At 32.9% G+C, this 22,506-nt stretch overlaps 1 protein-coding gene across 1 annotated transcript in view; it reads left to right on the top strand.

Annotated features, from left to right (window-relative positions):
* The first annotated feature begins 5,591 nt into the window (after nucleotides 1-5,591).
* Nucleotides 5,592-22,506, top strand: part of LOC125111271 (ephrin type-A receptor 6) — a 656,452-nt gene continuing 639,537 nt past the window's right edge. The window contains exons 1-2 of the mRNA XM_047753191.1: nucleotides 5,592-5,630; nucleotides 5,932-6,595. Coding sequence (XP_047609147.1) covers nucleotides 5,592-5,630; nucleotides 5,932-6,595 — 703 coding nt within the window. The remainder of the gene's footprint in view (nucleotides 5,631-5,931; nucleotides 6,596-22,506) is intronic.

Below are 22,506 nucleotides of genomic sequence, written 5' to 3'. Positions count from 1 at the left end.
AAGACAGGAGTCAAGGAAAATCCTGATTCAGAGCCTTTACTGGAGTTCCTATAGGAAATGGAATGCAAGGCTAAATAGATAGTTTAGCATTGTCTGGTTTTAATAATTGCTGCAAACTTTGGACTATAGTGAGAGGCTCTACTTGCCTTGCTATCTGGTCTTGGGATGATTTAGGGCAGAAGAAATACTGGCTTGGTATGTGAGAGTTAGATAAGGAAGTAGTAGACTCAGATTTAGTTGATTTGCATTGAAAGATATGCTCTAGGCCGAAGCCTTTTGCTTTCTCATAGAATTGGCTAGCCCTAAGAGGGGCAGTCTCCCCCAGGCCAACACATCACCAGTAAAACATCATAAAATACAGAAAATAAAGTTAGAAGGCCTGGTTCTGGTTTTTGGACCATGGAAATACCAGGTATGAAGTTCCTTATCAGTAATGTTATCTTGAAAATATTTGTCTCACTTTATTAGATTAATGAGGACCAAATGAGTTAACATTTGTGAAAAAGTTTTGACAGTATAAATTGAGTGTACAAATAGTTGCCCTCAGGAATCATTATATCCAAGCTGCCCTTGAACTTTGTGAAAAAAATAACCCTTTGATGTACAAGTGAATCTTGCTTAACCAAAACCTCTCATTGAGCAGATACACCAAGTTAACAAAACTTTTCATCTCTGCACCCCATGATCCTAGGAAAGTCCTTATAAAATGACCAAGAGACAGAAGCAGCTCTATATTGTACTCATTTAGGCCATGTAAACAGAGTTTGCAAGATACTCCACTCTGCAAAAGCATATATGATTTAATTTTTCCTTTTGTGAGCTCTTTTTACATTGTATATTGGTAAATTGTTTTGTATATTGGTATTTTAAGTCCTATATAAAAATTTCAAAAAACAGTTGAGATTAAGACTTTGGAGTATTTTGGGTTCCATGCTTATTATTTAAAAGCAAGTCAGCAAACAGATGACTTAATGGCAACATTAATGATAGGTATGATACATAGTTTTATCCTGTAATTTCTACAATTACTGAGTTTATATACATCTAAATATTTCACAGTTAGAAGATATGTTTGTGTTTGTTTTTATTTTAAATAGGGGCAAAAACATTTACCCACTAAATATATGTAGTACAGGACTAGATTGCCAAAACATATATGCACATAGATTAGTGTCATATGCTAATTTATATATACTCTTCTCCTTCTACCTTATTGAATCTTACTATTCTTTAAGGTTAATGTCAAATTTCTCTTTCTTGACCAAAGCTGTCCAGTTCACAAGTGTTGCTTTCCTTTGGACACTTACTCTGTTTATTATATATACCATTTGTTTCTTATATTCAATTCTGCACAATTATGTTTTCATAATTTATTATCTTAATCCATTATAATAAGTCCAGTAAGAGCAAGTGAGCCTTGTATATTCTTTCTTCATTTCTCTTGTAGAACTTAATACATACTATAAATTTGCTAAATACTGTTTATTGCCTATTAATACATGATATGCAGGATCCATGGAGTACATTATGAGGCAAAAGAGTTTTGAGTTATATATTTACATTAAGTGTGCAATAATGGAGAACATAAAGGGTTTTTAGAATATTTAACTCTCTTTGACATTAAAGAGTAATTACAGTATCCTACATTCTAAGTTGGTATTATTAGTATTTTTTTTTAATATTTACCATCTTTAGACCTGGGGCAGTTGGTAGAGCTTTCATGGCCTTGCACATTCACTTCTCTAGCTACACCCCTCTTTGTGAAGCAGTGACCTTGAAGGAGAAGGAAATATGCTGCTACTTAGATCCTGTGCTTTTCTTCTATACCTCACTGTAGGTAAGACCCCAGAATTTCTTGCTCGGATGACTTCAAGTCTTCTTTCAAGAACTTCAAGGCTTCCTGTCTGGGTCCATCCTCCAGGGGGTGTACTGTGCTACTGGTATTTTGAATAGAGGACCAAAGTTGGCTTCTTTTTGTAACATGGGAGGGACTCAGTTTGGACATGAGCCTGTGATGCCCATTTATGCTTGGGTGATGCCCTTCATGATCTGGGATTTAGCTAGCATCAGAGAACAGGAGTAGAAATGGGGTTGACTAAGGTTAGCAGCACTCTCTGGATGGACCACCACTTGCTGGCATGGAATTCTGAGGAGTCCAAGAATTTTAAGTTTAAGCGTGGCCTCCCAGTGTCTTTGTAAAGTAGGCAAATAGATCATAAGTAAAGTTCAATCTTATTTGAAAAATAAGAATATTGAAAATGATTTATCACTTAAAAATATTTACGCATTTGTTATGTTACCCCTCATACTCCCATTCTTTCCTTGGGCCCCACATTTTTAGAGCACTATTTGTTTTAATGCTTGGATATTTTAACTCAAAGGTTATGTAACTATATAAACATGTTTGTGTAAATATAATGTTTCCTAAGGATACATTATGATTTAAATACAATACCATTTCTATATCTAATGATGTTAATTTTTTAGTAATTTTCTTAGCCTTTTAGATCTTATACCAATCTTGAATTTATTTTTGTTTCAGTTAATAATATCAACTTTTGATATCTAATTTAAATTTACTTTCAATATTCTTGGATAATATGAAATTTAGCAGTTGATCTGTTTTGGCGATTTTGGTATCTGAATCTCATTCTCTTTTTTTTTTAATTAAAGAGAGAGGAAACACTTTTATCAAACATAAATTTAATGTAGAAAATGATATACCATTTTGTTAAACATCCTTATGAAGTGCTTTGAGAAGAACCACATTTCTCTATATTTGCCTATATTTTTTTCCTTATGTGTTGCTTCAGATTAGCCATGATTCAGTGAATAAATGTCATATTATCCTTTTTTTTTTTTCTTTTTACAGTCGCACCTGTGATATATCTAAGTTCCCAGGCTAGGGGTTGAATCAGAGCTACTGCTGCAGACCTGTGCCATAGCCACAGCAATGCCAGATCCAAGCCACTTCTGCAGCCAACACTGTAGCTTGTGGTAGTACTGGATTCTAAACCTGCTGAGCAAGGCCAGAGATGAAATCTGTATTCTTGTGGAAACTGTGTTGGGTTCTTAATCCACTCAGCTACAACAGGAACTTCTGTTCATCTCATTCTTGACCTTTCTCTCCATCTAAACATTTTTTCCCCAAACCCAACATCTTTTTAAATCAAGATATGTAATGATCTCAGAATTTCTTTTTGTCGTAGAGGCAATTGTCACACTGTAGTCCCGTATTTTAGGAAACTGAGTTGTTTGATGAGCAAGGCTAGTACTTTTTATTAATATGAAGAGATAAGATCTGAAGATGTTAAAAAATAATTACTCAAATAGCATTTATTGAGAGTACAGCTTTACACTCCTACATGGAAGAGTAGAAGATGCAGTGCAGACAATAATAATATATGCATTCCCTGAGAAGCAAAATCAAATTTTTTTTTGGTATTTTTATCTTTTCTCAGGCCAGCCTCCACAGCACATGGAGGTTCACAGGCTAGGGGTCCAATCGGAGCTGTAGCTGCCAGCCTACACCAGAGCCACAGCAACACAGGATCTGAGCCGCATCTGCGACCTACACCACAGCTCACGGCAACGGCGGATCCTTAACCCTCTGAGTAAGGCCAGGGATCGAACCCGCAACCTCATGATTCCTAGTCGGATTCGCCAACCACTGAGCCATGATGGGAACTCCAAAATCAATTTTGATTAGAAATTTATCTAAATAAGAATAATCACCGAATAAGTATCTTAGAGGCTCTCCAGTGAGTAAAATGCTTAGAATCTTATGTGCTTAATTTGACAGTTCTCAGATTTTATAATCTGCATCTTATTATTTATATTTGAAATGATTAGTTTACCATTTTAAGAGAAGTGTAATAGTTCTGGTTTGCCCTAAATTTAAGTGTAAGTTATATAAGACCTATGACATGATTGATGAAAGGCAGTAAAATGAATAATTTCATGTGTCTCTGTGAGATTATTGGTTCACCCCTGATAAGCAGTGATTGTGTTTGGTAAAATTATATCCACAATTCCGTAGAAACTCATTGTTTCTTCTGGAAAATATCTTTAGGATTTTAATCAAGCAAATTAAATGAAACTTTAGGCAAAGAATTGTATTTAGGTGTGCTTGATAGATAATATAAATTTTTTCTTTGTGGGAATTTCAAATAGATAATTGAAAATACTTAGTGTCATAACAATCCAATAGACCAAGGAAAGTAGCCATTCTGTTAGAAAATAAACCAATTGAAATCTCACCAGTCTTGATCAAGTAACTCTACAGCCAACTAAAAGAAGAAACTGCAAACAGAATGAGTTAAATAATCTTATTATAAATCACTTAAGTCTGATATCAAGAAACAGAACACTTATTCACTATAGAAAATAGTTTATGGTTTCCGCTATACGTTAATAGAAATGAGAAACTGATGACTAGGATGTTTTCCCAAAAAGACTGTAAAATTATCAGAATGTGTCTGTTTTATTGGAAATTATAATAACTATAATTTTATACAAATGAAACACACAGTCTAAATTTGTAATATAGAAGTATGTGAAATTAAATGTATAAGTAATGATAATGCCAGTTAATTTCAAGTTACTAAAACATTTGTAATAAAATTTTAAGTAGTTCCTGTCATGGCTCAGTAGTTAACAAACCCAACTAGTATCCATGAGGACTCGGGTTTGATCCTTGGCCTCACTCAGTGGGTTAAGGACAAAGTATTTGCCATTGCTGTGGCTGTGGAGCAGGCCAGCAGCTACAGCTACAACTCTGATTCGACCCCTATCCTGGGATGCTCCATATGCCCGGGTGCGGCCCTAGAAAGACAAAAGCCAAAAAAAAAATAATTAAAAAAAGGATAAACAAGATTTTCCCATTCATGTAAGTGGCAGAATGTTTGTATGTAAACACACAGAAGTGAAGATAAACCAATGATCTAGCTCAGAGTAAAAGCCAGAGTGTTTCCTTGATTCTAAAGGCTTTTTTGCCTCTTCTCTGCCTCTCCGTCTAGTGCCCATTCATGCTATTCCTAAAACATACATATACACTCCTAACTCAGGGATTTGTACTTATTGTTTCCTTTTCACAAGTTTTACTATCTCACTGTGAAGACATAACTTAAATGTGACTACCTCAGTAAGGCCTTCTTTGGCCAAGCTATTTAAAATGGCAAACCTGTCCCCATCTCCCTAATTATTTTTCCCATAGTACTTTATGCTCTATTATTCAGTTGACTTATTTACAATTTTTTATTGTCTCTCTTCACTACGTTATATGAAGGAAGGGAGTTTTTAATCAGCTAGTTCACTCCTATATTCCTAGTGTCCAAAGTAATGCCTCATAAATATTTCTTGAATAAATCTAAGGCTTTATCTGTGTCTATCCTCTGTCAAAGTATACATGTAAATATTTAATCGAATATCAATAAACATACCTCAATTTGTGGCAAATTGTATATAAAGACAAATGGTAATTGTAGTTATCAATCATTAGTTATTAGACCGTAAGTAATTGATCTGGTTATTTGATCACATAATGTATGCTATATTAGAGCACCAGAAACTATTTAACCTTCTTTATAAATATGAACTTATTTAGGCCTTATAACAACTCTGTAAAACAGGTGCTATTATAGCTCCATTTTATAGTTGAGGAAGCTAGAGGTTAAATAAAATATCCCTTGGTGTGGCTGCTAACAACTAACATGAGAGAAAGTAGATTCATATCATTCATATCAGCGGGTATGTTCAGAACTCATACTCTTAAGGAAAGGCACCTGGTTAAAATACTGCACAATTGTTGATTTGCTTTACTTAATTTCTATCCTTTTAACTCATTTTTCTTTCACTAAAACAAAATTTTAAAATAATCACATATTTTAACCTCTGTGGTTTTAGAATCATTTTATCTTATTTTATTTGCAGTGGGATGCCATCACTGAAATGGATGAACACAATAGGCCCATTCATACGTACCAGGTATGCAATGTAATGGAACCAAACCAAAACAATTGGCTTCGTACAAACTGGATCTCCCGTGACGCAGCTCAGAAAATTTATGTGGAAATGAAGTTCACACTGAGGGATTGTAACAGCATTCCATGGGTCTTGGGGACTTGCAAAGAAACATTTAATCTGTACTATGTGGAATCAGATGAGTCTCATGGAATTAAATTCAAGCCAAGCCAGTATACAAAGATTGACACAATTGCTGCTGACGAAAGTTTTACCCAGATGGATTTGGGTGATCGCATCCTCAAACTCAACACTGAAATTCGTGAAGTGGGGCCTATAGAAAGAAAAGGATTTTATCTGGCTTTTCAAGACATTGGGGCATGCATTGCCCTAGTTTCGGTACGTGTTTTCTACAAAAAGTGCCCTTTTACTGTTCGTAACCTGGCCATGTTTCCAGACACAATCCCAAGAGTTGATTCATCCTCCTTGGTTGAAGTAAGGGGCTCTTGTGTGAAGAGTGCAGAAGAGCGGGACACTCCTAAACTGTATTGTGGAGCTGATGGGGATTGGCTAGTTCCTCTTGGAAGATGTATCTGCAGTACAGGATATGAAGAAATTGAAGGCTCTTGCCACGGTAAGGTAGAAGCAGTTAAATAATTTATCATGCATTTAAATTATAGTTTTAAAAAGTAAGCTTGTTGTATATTTGTTTTCAAAAAATACATTTTTGAATGCTACTAACTGGCAGAATTAATTGAGGAGGAAATGAATTTATATTAGCTATGAGATAATTTCTCCTTTTTTTTTCTCCTCAGAATAGTGTATGAAAATATAAAATAAATTATATACCATGACCAGTGTACTTCCATATTGATTTCAATAAAGTAGTTGCTGTATGAATTGCTCTATTCACCCATTGTTTTTTTTAAAGGAAAGCAACATAAAGAGCAGCAACAACAAAAAAAAGGGATTCAAAATGGGCATTTGCCTGACTTTCATGTTTTGTTGGTTTATAGATAATATGACATTTAAAGATAGTTTGAAAATAATTTTTTCTTTCAGTTTGAGTTGCAATGTTTGAATAGTACCTAGATAAGCTGAAATTGTATTTAAATATATGAGGGATTCCTGTGTATGTATATGAATCATATATATGTTTCAAAATATCTAGTTTATAAGAGTGTTAGGTATTTGCTGATTGAGTAGAGTGTACTGAAGGTTAATTTATCCTTTTCTACTATTAAATAGAATTTCTTACAACACATTAGTTTTTTTGTTGTTGTTGTTTAGCAGTATTTGTGCAAGATCAAACTGTTAGGAAGAATTAACACAACGCAATGCTGATTAAGTTTAAAACCATACCTTTTAAATTGTCATGATAATGAAATGTCTAAAATTTTAAGATGAAATAGTTTTCTTTTATATGAATCATTTTATGAAGGCTTATTAATCTAATAAATATGTACACTTAAAAATTTTACATATCCTAATGAAGATAATTTATATCAATTTTATTTGGTTTTAGGATTCATAATCAAAATACAAATAAAGAAATAAAGTTATTACTTGTTAAATATAATAACATAGTAGAGATACCTTCCTCTCAATGATAAATTATGTGTAGGATTTTTTTCTATAGCACTATATTGAATGTACTGACTTCTTTGTTGATGCTGTATTACTATCTATTAAAAGGGTGAAAATAAATAAGAAAAAAACGTATTTTTTTATATAAGGGTCATGGATAATATATTTGAATTTTTAAAGGTTTTCTATCAATGACACTTGGGTTCTTGAACATGAAAGAAATTGACCAGAGTCTCTGATGATATTATGTTAGGTTATTTGAAAATATTGTTTGTATAAAAGGTTTGTTGTATATTTTTATAAAGCATGAACCAACTTTCCCTTACATGTTTCACTGAAGTTTATCTGTATAGATTTAATTTAAAAATGTTATTCACCTATAAAGGATTTTGGATAAAACAAAAAATAAGTTACAAATGATTTTTTGAAAGTGCTCTATAAAATATTTTATGTTGGAAAATGCGCCAAAGAAATATTCACATATGTGAATAATTTTTCAATGAGATTTAGAAGACAGTAATAGCCAAGGATAAGATATATTACATATACTAAACATGTAGTTTTACCATATTTTATGTTAGAATCTGGGTGTCAGTAATAATAAATAATATATTTTTATGGCATTGATCATAGAATTAGAAGTAGTGACAGTCATTAATGGCTCTCTCTCTCTCACTCTATATATATATATTTTTTTTTTTGCTTAATATATTTGTTGTGTAAAATTTTGTTATTTCCATGCTTTAAAATTTCTTGAGTTGTTGGGCAAAATGATTTTGGACAAATGATAATTATTAGCTTATTTAGAGCTACTGTTAGACTCATTCATGTTTATGGTATCTTTGTTATAATTTATTTGATTGCATAAAGAGTCATTACAGTACAGGTGTTCATCATTTTATTGTAGAGGATGCCAGGAATTGGAAAACTAGGCTTCACTTCTAAATCTATGGCTCCCTAACTTTGAAATCAGTTTCTGGTTTTACTTAAATGTCTGATGCTTCATCTGAGATGGTTGAGGCCCTCAAGTTGCTTATGTGTAAATCCTGATGGCAATTGTAATATATTTCCTTTTAGGAAATCATTATTTTTTTTTCTTTCTTTCTCATTAAAAGTAGTTACCATGACATTGAAGATCACAATTTGGCCTTTTCTAAATTAGACAAATTGTTTCCTGTTCTGTTTGTATTATTTTTGAATAATCCACATATTTTTCATGTCTCTCTTTCTCTTTTTTTTTTTTCCTTATACATTTTATCTAGCTGCTTGGTGTCCCTTTCATCTTTCTTTTCTGTGTTGGAATTTCATTCATCCTTCTAAGTATAGCACAAATGTCATATATCTTGACATATGCCTTCGTTCTCTGTGCTATAATTTGTACTAATTATTTACGTTTCCATTTCACCAGGGGTGTCAGATAAAAGAGGTGTATCTAAAAATCATTTGTGTAATGAAGGGTAAGAAATGTATTGATGTGAATAAGTAGAACCAGGTTTTACTGAATAGTTAAATGTAGAAGTTGTTGGTATATCAACAGAGTGCTGTGTTTCTTCTGATTCCTGTGAAATAGGAAAGTTTTCTTGAGGGAAGGTTGTGGTATTTAGATCTAGAATGCTTTAGAAAACTATTTGTATCTATCATTTTATGAGTCAGGATTCTAAGTTACTGATAAGAAGATTTGTTTTGTTTTGTTCCTCCCTGCCCCCCGGGACCACTTGGTAATTAATTCCAGCCTGGGTAATTCTGTCTGGTCTTTGTGTTTTTTCCCCTCCTCCTTCTGCCCCTTCTCCCCTTCCTCACCTCCTCCCTTTATCTTTCTCTTACATTTCCTCACTCCGAGTATCCATGCCTTTACCCTGGTGCTTTAACTTTTCCTGCCTTCCAAGTACAGTGCAGAGGAGCCCTAAGTTACTCATCAATTAGGCCCTTTTTGCTCTGTGTTTATTTTGTGGAATCTGAAATGAGCAATACTAGAGCACTACTAGTATCTGCATATCTATTCTGAAATTCAGGCTACTAAGAATGATGGAAAAAATATAGATTTATCTGAAATTCTGCTGTTAGAAGTGATAAATAGGAAAAAATTACAATGAGCAATTAGGAGTGGTCATAATTTACTTAAATAAATTTGAGAAATCTTGGCCTCCTATCTAAGAAAAATGCATTAAGCTGGTTTAAAATAAAATAAATCTACATCTACTCATTCTGTTATATCAAATGAATGGTGTATAATTATTTGTACTTAAATAATTTGTTACCATATTTTATCATAGAGTTATACTACTAAATGTTAGAACTTGTGTTTTTTTTTTCCTCTCTAATGTTGTTAAGGTATATCTAGATCCAAATTCTAGAGGCGCAAATGAGAGAGTCACTTTTATTCTTGCTGTTTTCAATCAGGTTTTAACAGACATAAACATTATATTAAGCAGATATGCTGAAGTTAAAAGTAAACATAGTAATTTAGGTGACTCCACTTTAGCATTATAAGCAGTATTTTATACTTGGCTCCAATCTCTATTTTACATAACTTTTAAATTTATTTCATAGGTTCGTAATTAAAGCTGTCATACTTAAGCGTATTGATGTCACAGATTTAATTTTTTAATGTCTCAATTTATTCCACTTGAAGATTTGAATTAAAAATAGCATTGATTAATAAAGCATTAATTTATATCAAATAGTCCTTTGCTTCATATAACTAAGAATATTTTAACACTATGGAAGAAAATTGGAAACAATTAACATGCAAAATTGAACAGTTTTTGTTGAGTTGTGAGTTCTGAAGTGACATGAATCTCTAATGAACTGTTGGATATCAGTTTAGAATAAATCCTATTAAGGTACTGGTATGTACTTAGCAAAATTAGTTAGGGTTTGGTATTTTAGAACTGCTGGAAATATATCTTTATATTTATTGCAAAGATATCTTTTTTTAAAACCTTTAAGTATCACATGCTGTAATTTAAAAAAACAACATTTGGGCTGTGGAAATTAAAGTTCCAAAACATTGAAAATGTTTTATAACATTTTTTCTTCCTAAAAATATGCATTTATTTATTTATTTTTCCATAAGCACTGCTTTAAAATTCCAGAGGAAGGGATGGTGGCAATTCTCAGACCATTGCATTATTGTTCCCAGAGGTGAATGGGATTTGCAGGGCCTTTGGTGACATAGCTATTGATTTTATCTCCTTAAGAATGTTATTAAGGCTTCATGACTCTGTCTTCTGCTGCAGTTCAGAAACATTTATGCTCTGTGTTTATGATCTTCTATCTAATCATGTTATCAGAGATGATTGTGGAAGCAGAGAGCATAAAGAAATTTTGAAACACTGGGATTTGCTGGCATTAAATAAGAGGTTTTGAGAATGTGATGAAAAGCTGAAAGGTGAGATTGGGATCAGAAAAAAAAGGGGCAGACTTATTGGCCCAGAGAGTATATTAACTTTCTAAAGGTTCTCACAAACTAAATATAAACTCTTACAATATAACCTTCAATTCCAAATAGAGCTGCTTCCATTGCATGAGGCAGTTCCGGACTTCCAACCGGCTTGAGAAGAATATGAAATCTAGAAGCTTGAAGGGGTCTAAAAATAGAAGGTTTTATATCTAAACAAAACAGAATAAAGTTATATAATTACATTATAGTCTGTTCTTTGTCACACTTTTAAACAGCTTAAAACCTACACTATCTGGAAATGATCATTCGTAGTAAATTATTTTTACCAAATTTTGACTTCAGTTTTAGTCTCTGTTTTATTCTCTGTCAACTTGAAAGCTATAAATTATATTCCTGTAGGAGCTATGCTTAATTAAAAATATTTTCTAAACACATACATTTAAGAGGGGATAAAATTATTTAGCATCTTTCTTTTCTTTCAAAAAAACCTGAAATCACTTTCTTTCTGGTAAACATCATCTAGAATTTTACTTCTACCCTTTAAAGAAATAAAATCAATAGTTTTACAAAGTCAATACTATGATATGGCAAGTTATATTAACATTTTATGTTTGCTATTTTTTTGTATCATTATCTTCTTTCTTCTAGGTTCAGTTTTCTAACCGTTGAAGTATATGCTTTGGTAGACCTTTGGGCAAGGTCTTTACAGTCTTTAAGCTCTTTATTTAATGAATGTCTAAAAATATCTTTATTTTGCCCTCCCTTTTCAATTTATGGAATACAATTTTATAGAGTACTGTTATTTTTCTTCAACATTCTGAAAATATTATGTCCCTGTTCATAAGACTCTGTTATTGACAGTGATCTTCTGACAATCTTAATTGTGATTACTTGGGAGATTATCTATAGGTTCTGTATTTTGTTTTTCAATTACATTATTATGTAAGTGTTATTGGATTTATTTTTTCAACTTTGGTTTACATTTTGTGTTTGTAATCTGAAAAAGTGTTTGTGTGTGTATGTGTATGCATGTTACTTTCTTCTGTTCTCCATTTCTAGGATACCTATGAGATGACTTTCAATATTATCCTCTTCGTCTCTGAATTTTTTTTTAAATTTCAGTCTTAGCTAATTTTCAGCTTATGAATTTTCATTTTGGCTACACCTAGTTAACAGATTACTTTATCTTGAGGTTTTTTTTTTTTATTCCTGTTTTTGTTTCATTTCTTCCTGCTTTATTTCATAATTTCATTTTCTTTCATGTGGATGCTATTTTTTTATGGATCTTTGTTGTTCTTTTTTCTTTTCTTTTTACAGCCATACTTATGGCATGTGGAATTTCCCAGACTAGGGGAGCTGCAGTTTCAGGTCTCTGTTGTAGCCACAGCAATGCCAGATCCAAAGTGCATCTGCTACTTATACCCCTAGCTTGTGGCAACCCTGGATCCTTAACCCACTTAGGGAAGCCAGGGATCTAGCCACATCCTCATGGAGACTCTGTTGGATTCTTAACCCACTGAGCCATAATAGGAGTTCTTTATGTATCTTATAAGTCACTTTTAAATACATTTTGAAAGAAATTTGGTCTAAATATTTCTAACCATTATTGTTGACATGTACTTTGAAATTGTATCTTGTGTGTTAACTCATTTTTTATGTCTTTTAATGTGGAGAGTTTATAGTTGACTAATCCTCTCTGATGCCTTATAAAGAGAAAACTTAAGTCCTAATAAATTTACCAAAGAATTTGTGTTAGTATTCCTGAGTGACAGGAGTTATACTCCATGCAGTGATTCAGGGGTCCTGGACTATTTGCATTTAGTGGGCCAGTCATTTCTTAGAGCCTTGTACTTATCTTTGTCCAGCTCAGAGTTTGTAGAAGGCACACATGCTTTTTAGCTGATTCAGATCTGAAGAACCACATTATTTGCTCTCACCTACCAGTAGTAAGAACTAGTTATATGACCACACTCAGCTGCGAATAGAGGTGGAATGTTGTCAAATGTTGTCCCTGGCTCACTAATCACTTTCCAGCAATAATTCTTTATCAAGGAAGAGAAAACCCATTTTTTTGTAGATACTTGGTAATCTCTGCAGTCATCTTCCACTTCACCCACAGAATATACATGCTCATCCTCACATATCTGTCAAAACAAAGGTTTCTCCATCAGATTCGTATATGTGCTCTTGTCAGCTGGTGACCTACACATTAAAAGCCAAGCCTTTTACCCTTAACACAAAATATGCAATGGCTGAGAAAATAGAAAACTCCCATTAAGAAAGAGAATAATGCGAACCACATAGCCATGAGTCCTCTGTAGCAATAATGGGCATGCATTGTAAAGAACCTTGGTGGATCTGAACACTCATTCAGTGGGATGCTCTTATCCATTGATCATCAGACACTCATTCAGTGGTATGATCTTATCCAGAGCATCCCACCGACCATCCCCTTGACCACACTCTCTTTGAACTTTTTATTATCCTGACAGTTTTTGAAGTAGTTATTGGTGGATAAACAGCTTTCATACCTGTTTAATGCTCATCTATTTTGGGGATACAAAGATCATTTTATAGTTACAGGCTCTTTTAGACCAGATTCATGATTTGTTGCTAATAATATTTCCTAAAAATCATAGTAGTCTTTTAATCTATCAGCCAATTCCACGTGTCAGAAGCTGCATACAAAATCCACACCCAAAGATCTTTGATGTAATTTTCAAGTATGTTTTATTTATTAATTTAACTTGCTTCTTTTTCACATGCCTCTCTCAACTTAATAGCAGCTAACTTGAGGTTGTTTTAAACAATAGAGTCGGTAGATCTTGGACATAGGCTGAGTCTTTTTGTTTAGCTAAGATGTCTTAGTCTATCTCTGGTACTCAATATGCTTTTTCCTTAGTTTTTTCTCTGGTGAATGGGAAAGAAATCATCTTCTCCTATGCTAAAAGCACCAAAGTTCTCTACTCCTCTATTCCTTTTCCTTTCAATTTTCAACCAAGTCAGTTATTACCTGGGCTCATCTGTTCCTGGAAATAGCTCATTTGATGTATCAAGTAGTAGTCAACCCAAAGAAATCAGTACTTGACTCACCTTCCAAGTTATTGGAGATAAAATTTAGCATAAATTTACTAGTGTATCATATAAGTTTCTACCAGCCCAGTCTCCTATTACAGTTTTGCAAATCATCTGCCTCTTGACTATTAATAACTTAGTGCCATATATTTTAGGTTTTTGTTTTTGGTCTATTTCAGTTGAAGGATTGGATATACATGTATAAATGCATACACACACTCTTTATTTATGGTCATATTTAAAAACTAAGAGGACAGAAATTCCAAATTCTAGTGCCTTAACATGTAGAAGTTCATGTTTCATTTATATTACATCCCAAGGTATTCTTGGTTATTGAGGACTTCCTTGCATACAGAAAATAGCAGAATTACACATTTTTCATCTGTAGTTCCATTATAACATATGGTTTATAGTTATCTGTATCCAGTGAGAGGAGAGCTTATAGAGTGCACACACCTTCTTCTTAAAAGCCTTGCCATAGAAGTGACATATACATTTTGCCCATAATTGCCATACTTGTAAAAATTATATACTCAAAAAGTAAAAGTTTTTTTCGCATAAACTTTGCTATTAAGCTACACCCTGTGTAAATAATCAGAATTTTTCTTATTAACATATAAGCAGTAGACTATGTATCAAGGTTCAGATATAAACTGAACTGATTATGGTAAATTACACATTGGGATGAAAGTTATTTTTATAAACTGAAACCCTATGCTCTTTCCACAGAAGTAAATATGATTCAGTATTTGAAGAAGGGATGATAAATTTCCACTTAGCATCCATAGTAGCATCAGAAAACATTTAGGATAAATTTTCCAGTGGAATGTTATATCATACATTGAAGATATAATGGCAAAACTTTACCAGAGAAGAAAAAGACCTCACTTTTCATTTTATAGATACACAGTGTAATGACAAAGTATTGTATTTAGTAAATCTACTTAATTCAGATTAAATCATATTTTAAGCATCATAACAACTATAAATAGTAAAATTATATCATCATCTTAAAATATGAAGATAATTTTGTGTTATACTTTCCTCCATTATCTATTCAGAACTGGCGTTGAAACTACAGAGGTATGATTGACTGTGTACCCTTCATATGAACAAAAATGTAATAATTTGCATTTTTAGGATATTCACATATCTAAGCTCTAGGGAAGTATATTTCAAAGGACAACACAGTTCTAAGGAAAGCAGGCATCAAAGGAAAAACTTGACACAGAAAAAGCAGTAGGTGAGACAGGATTGAAGAGTAAAGTATCTGATATAAATATATTTAAAATGTTTATTTTGGTTTAAGATATCTTGTTATCATTTGTGAGAAAAGCATTTTGCATTTAATTTATATTAACAGTTATTGTTATTACCTGGGAGGTGATGATAAACTCAAATACACATTTTCATGGTATTCGGGGGACATTCTTAATATTTTTGAGTCCTTTCAAATAATGATTTATAGTGAGAGTTAAATAAATTATTGATGTCCTTGATAATGTATTTAGCCTTTTAAAGAAATAGTTCTCTTTTTTTGTACTGGAAGTTTTATTTCCTCTTAGCATGTAATACTATACGATCGAAAAATTTCATATTACAGGTATTTCCTCATCATGATTCTGTAACTGGTTACTATTTTCAGTCTGAGCATAAGACAAAGTATCCATATTTAAAATGAGATCTAATAAATAGGCAATATAGTATTAATGAAAATGGTAGACTCTCTTTTACAGAAAACTATATAGTGATGATAAATTTAAAGGGATAGAAATTTCCAGTTGCTACTTGCTCTATAAAAGGACTATCGCCATAAAAGGAAATGTGCTGTACCCAAGTTGATGGGAACCATGGGAATATAAAAACAAACCGTGCTTTATCTTCAGCAGTGGGCAAGGAAAAAGCAGGATTCATTCCCATTATTTCATAGTATCAAAAGTGAATGCTATAAAAAGTCACGTAAACCTCTTGAAAGATGCAAACCCTATTCCTTTGGACAGAGACAAACAACCATTGTCTTGGACAGAATTCTTTAAATAGGATCATTTTATTTTTTGTCTTTTTCTTAAAACAATTGATATTCTCATTTCTTTATTTTAATTTCTTGTTGTAGAGTTTATTAAAACTATTTAGAATTTTTTTTAACCATACCTTGGTGAAAAAACTTATATTCTTTTCTGCTGTGTTAACTCATTAAATATTTTAAATAAAATCAACTGGAAAAAATTTAATTGATGAAACTTTGAAATGGCATTAACTATGGATTATGTGATAGCTTTTTTAAAGATCCTCTTTTAATTTACTAATTGAATTATGACCAAAAAGCTAACTCTTTTTAAAGCCCAGTTGTATGTGGGTGATTATAGATTGCGAAACGTGAACTAATTTTCAATGCATGTGAAATACTATACTTAATTATGTACTTTAACATTTTATCCTGTAAAATAAATAACATACATTAATTAGGTAAATATTTTTATTCACTATTATTGCTAAATTTTTTCAAAAGTACTCTGGAATCTCTTGAGGTGACCACAAAATTTCTCTATATAGTTATTGATAAAAATGTTATAATAATATATTTCCTTAGAAGACCCATCTTTGATTCAATAACTAAAGTTGTCTGGTCCTGGTGCATTATTACTTTAATTTTTAATTATATATCTTTCTTAAATTAATTAAAAATTGTCAATAGGGAGTTCCTGCTGTGGTGCAGCAAGTTAAGGATAGAGCCTTGTCTCTGTGGTGGCGCAACTTCCATCCTCAGCTCAGTGGAGTGGGTTAAGGATCTGGTGTTAAGGATCAGCTGTGGTGTAGGTTGAAGTTGCAGCTTGGCTTCATTCCTTGGCCTGGGAACTTCAATAGGCTGTGGGTGCAGCCAAAAAAAAAAAAAAAATTGGCAATAGAATATTCTATCTAATGCAACAAAATTACAAATTTGTTTTGAGTGATGTAATGATGAGTAGAATAAGTTATACACTGTGTTCTTAGATGAGAAGTTTAAATATTTGTATGATATAAATAATTTAGAATTATAAACAGATGACACAAAATTTTCATTGTTTTTGCCATATTTTATCTTATTTTATTTTATTTTATTTTATTTTTTGTCTTTTGTCTTTTTAGGGCCACACCTACGGCATATGGAGGTTCCCAGGGTAGGATTCTAATCAGAACTACAGTTTCTGGCCTACACCACAGCCATAGCAATGCCCGATCCGAACCACATCTGCAACCTACACCACAGCTCACAGCAACACCGGATCTTAACCTACTGAGCAAGGCCAGGGATTGAACCTGCAAGCTCATGGTTCCTCTTCAGATTCATTTCTGCTGCGCCAAGACAGGAACTCCATTTTTGCCACTTTTAACAGAGCAAAAATGATTATAAATCTTATATGAAATAATGAGCAGAATGATATATAGATCATTTGGAAAGAACACTAAAGGAGGTTAAGAGAAATATTTATCAGTGATGCTGAGTGAAAGGGAAAAATAGACTAGATCACATGAAATAGTTTAATTTATGGTAGAGATTGTGAATTGATATGGAGAATAAAAGGATTATTTAATACCACAATTCTTACTTTATATGGATTGATATTGGGGAGGGGAGAGCAATAGTGACTTGGATATAGGACCAGCACTGCCAACCCTACCAAATCCCAGAGGAGCTACTTTCACCACTGAAGCCATCTTTCTTTAAACTCTGTGCAGTTAGCCTCTAATTGTACCTTAGTTTAGGGATCTATCTGGGGGCAAGAAAAGTGCCAGAGAATTTCTCATTGCTGTAAAAGTTATAGCAAGAAGACATTGGTTTGTAGGATAGAAATTAGGATTTTCATGGCAATTTGCAGCTATAACGAAACAGTAATTTTTGAAGAACAGAAAAGGTGAAAGAAAAACATTGTGGAAGAAAGACAGTATTATCCAGTTATTAAATGTGGATTTTGGTTAATCAAAGGAAAACCCTAGATTACTTATCCTAGATATTGTTAAAGAAAATATAATTCTGATACTTGTTAAAGAACCATAAGGCAGACTTTATTTAGGGGGACTACTGAAATGGAATTTCTCAATTGTGGAGAGAAATTGAGCTTAATTCTGAATACAACAAAGAAAAGTGGAAATGTATAGCCAAGCATGGTGTGGGTCAATGGATGGGAAATTACTAAGCGGAAACAGGTATAGGGGAGGATTCTGGCTAAATCAGCTTTGCAGGATTCTTTTATAATGGCGGACCAGGGTGGTCAGATATCACCTGGGAAATGCTGGAAGATGAGTAGTTGATCAGATATTTAGGGTGCAAATTCTCGCTAAAATTGGACTCCACAGGAACTGAGATGTGGTCAGGCCTAGTTGAACAGAGGACTCAGAGGAGAAACACTTTGTCATAACATGTAACACACTATAGCTAAAGTCTGCAAACTCGACATTCTAGGCCCTTTTCAAGAATAAATTTTTTTAGAGCACAGCCAAGTCCATTAATTTACATGGTATCCCTGCTTTCAAGCTACCACTGTAGAATTGAGTAGTTGCTTCGAAGACCATATGGCTCATAAACCTATTTCTTACCTAGTCCTTTACATAGACTTCTTCCTTATAGGCATATTAAGGTATATATGGGAAGCCAAATAAAATTATCAAACTTGTTCTTTTAAGTCATTATAAAAGTGTATACATTTTAAAAATTAAATAGTATAAAACTTCTAGTGGAACTATTTTACTCCCAAGTTAGCTGTCATTTTATTGTCATTTATTAAATCATCTATGCAAGGAATATAACTTCACAAACATTCAGTAGAGGATATCATATGAATCTGTTTTGGGAAACAGAGTTTTTTTTTTTATTAAAATGAAGAAATACCTGAAACAAAAGATCATATTAGTAAAAAAATGTTGGGAGTGTGTGTGTTTTTATTAGAAAAGTGTTAGATCAGTGTTGGCCATTTGCTGATGAGACCATTTCAAAGACCGCCTTTGTCAGTTCTCTCACTGAAATATCTAGACTGGCTGCCATGTTAAACACTGCACTTTTTTTTTGTTAAAATTGATGAGTGAATAGTTTATATTCTTTGTGGGAAAGAATACACAGAAGCAAATGATAAGTAAAATTCAGACTGTCTTTTATTTAGAAATGCCAAGAAACAGATTTTATGTGAAACATAATGCTTGATTTCAAGTAGGCTCCCATTTTTTTCTCCCTACTTTCACATTATGTTGAACTTTCAACAATAGTGGGTATATTTTTATTAATGTATGCATAAGCTTAATAACATTTATTGCATGACTATTACATCCTGAATTACTGTGAATTACCATGGTCCCTGCCACACAATACATAGAACTTGCTACACAATATTCTTTAAATAGTTGTGTTGTTGAGTTTATGAAAGGATGTACACTTATATGGAGTCCACAATTTTATATACTTTTCTCATTATATTATAAAATATATTTAGAATGTCATTTAAAAAATTTTCCCAAGTTGTTAGTAATTGTGAACGTGTCTATTTACAGAGATATTTCTTAAAAAAAAAGCAATATATTGTTCCTGTTAAGGTATAAATAAGCACCTTTTATGTTCAGCTAAAATAACAGTATCATATTATAAATCATGTATTATGTAATGCTTTATGCTTTCATAGGAGTTTTGGGGGGATATATATCTTTAGTAGTGCCCCCTTGCAAATATATTTTGGGTTTTGTCATTTATTTTCTGTTTCTCTTTATCGCTGTCCCCTCTCATCTCTTATTCAACCTTTTTTTTTTTGTCTTTCTGCTGTTTCTTGGGCTGTTCCTGCAGCATATGGCGGTTCCCAGGCTAGGGGTTGAATAGGAGCCATAGCCTCAGGCCTACGCCACAGCCACAGCAACGTGGGATCTGAGCCGCTTCTGCGACCTACACCACAGCTCGTGGCAACACCAGATCCTTAACCCACTGAGCAAGGCCAGGGATTGAACCCGAAACCTCACCATTCCTAGTTGAATTCGTTAACCGCTGAGCCACAATGGGAACTCCTAATCTCTTTTTCATGACTTTTGAATAAATCAACTTGATCTGCATGGTGAATATTTTATCATTGTATTCATTTATGTTTGAGGTTTCTTAGACTATGTATTACTCATTTAAACTTTCCTATAGAATTGTGATTATATTATGCCATTCTCATTTTTATTTTTAAATATGTGTATAGATAGTAAAGTCACTCATTATACTTAATCACAGATAAGGACTGGAAAAACATCATTTGATATTTAATCTTAAAATGTATTTTCAGTATTTCATGGTAAGCATTATCATCTCCTTCCTAAGGGGTGTAGTCTAGCTGATGCTATTCACTGTTTGAATAGTCTTGCTCTTCAAATAAGAGTCCTTTGATTATTCGTTTTTTCCTTAGTTCCTTCCTTCCTTTTTCCATCCCTTCTTCCCTCTTTCCCTTATTCCCTCCTTTTATTAATGTCCTGGAATAAATATACAAAAAATTAATCTGAGGAAATCAAAACATAATTGATTAGTACACCTCTTCTGTTAAAATTCTTTTTTTATGTGTGTTTATACCTGATATCCTTAAGAAGGGACTATGATCTTTGAACCATAGGTATTTATGATGCTTATACAGTTTAATGGTCTGACTGAAAAATGGTAAAAATTTCATGTAATTTGTATACCTATTAATGAAACATTGAAGAGAGTCTAGGATTGCATGTGAAATATATCTTTAAATGAATATTACTTCAAAGGGATGATCATAGTATCTAAGAATTCCTAAAGGAGATAGCAGTGTTTTTTCATAGAATTTCCTTCAATGTGATAAACGATGAGTGTCTACTTATTTACTGTCTGGTGGCCATGGAGTAATACTATTTGATGAGAAATATCTTAATTTTGCTATGACAGCTTGACTCTTTTCTCAGATGGCTAGCATTTCAAAGTTTGTTATATATATATGTATTCATAAGAATGATGAAAGTGTTAATTCTAGTTAAAATGATGCCCAGTTCATTAGTAGGCCTAATGAAGCCTCCAAGAATAAGTAAATTAAACCGAAGATTATTGACATGAGTTTTATTGGAGAAAAAAGTGATTACCAAATCACTGATTTTTGTTGGTCACCTTTTCATAGAAGATTATGAGTTAAAGTTAGGACTTAAAGGAGAAAGTAACATTTATACATCAAAAAGTATTGTAGAAGAAGCTTATTAATTTTTTTTCTTTTTAGGGCCGCACCCACGGCATATGGAGGTAGGCTAGGGGTCGAATTGGAGCTGTAGCTGCTGCCCTACACCACAGCTACAGCAAGAGAGTATCCGAGCCACATCTGCGACCTATACCACAGCTCACGGTAACATCGGATTCTTAACTCACTGAGCAAGGGCCTGGATCGAACCCACAACCTCATGGTTCTCATCAGATTCATTTCCACTGAGCCACAACAGGAACCAGAAAGGCTTACTAATTAATTAAATCTCATATTGTGAGAAAAGCAAAAGTAATTCTGTTAAACTGGAAAAATTAGTGCAAATATAAAAAGATAATTTTTTCCTGCTCTATCACTAAACAGAGCCTAAAACCAGCAATTTGTGTCCAAGGCCATTTCTCTGATTATCATTATTTTTAACAGAACCTATACTTTAAATTTTTTCCCTATATTTTTAAATATAGAATTTTTCAGATCTCTTTTGTTTTGATCATTTGAAATGATTTTCCCCTTGTTTTGGCCTTCCATTCTTTATTCTTTTAGATGAGTAAAAGATATATTACCATTAAAATTACTTTTTTCACAGAGATCAATTCTTTGTTTTGTAGAGATTATCATCTAGTTAATATTCTAATTTCAGAAGAGTAACATGGATATAAAAATTTCTAACAGGGAAGAGTTATTTTTTATTTTTATTTTTATTTTTTGTCTTTTTAGGGCTGTACCTGTGGCACATGGAAGTTCCAGGCTAGGGGTCAAATTGGAGCTGCAGCCACTGGTGTACGCCACAGCCAGAGCAACACCCATCTGAGCTGCATCTGAAACCTGCACCGCAGTTCACACAATGCCGGATCCTTAACCCGCAGAGTGAGGCCAGGGATCAAACCTGCGTCTTCACGGATACCAGTCGGGTTTGTTACCGTTTAGCCATGGTGGGAACGCCAAGTTATTTATATTTTAAGAGATTTGTTTACTTTAGAATAAAATGTGTAAAAATCAGTTAAAAATAAAAAGATAAATATAAAACATATTTATAACATCTTTAATGAAGTTTAAATGTTTGGTAGAATTCACTAGTAAAGTCATCTCTGCCTGGACATTGATTTTTGCTGACGCATATGTGCTGATCATCACTCAACTAATTCCTCAAGGAGCTTTCTGCAGTTATCAGTATATTCTATTATCTCCTCAGTAACCACCGCATACATATGTGTGTATGTATATATTACATTATATATAAACACTACAACTTTTTACATTTTTAATTTTTCCTAAGTG

The sequence above is a fragment of the Phacochoerus africanus genome, chromosome 1, assembly GCF_016906955.1.
Source record: "Phacochoerus africanus isolate WHEZ1 chromosome 1, ROS_Pafr_v1, whole genome shotgun sequence".
Lineage (NCBI taxonomy): Eukaryota > Metazoa > Chordata > Mammalia > Artiodactyla > Suidae > Phacochoerus > Phacochoerus africanus.
This window is presented reverse-complemented; position numbering and strand designations above follow the sequence as displayed.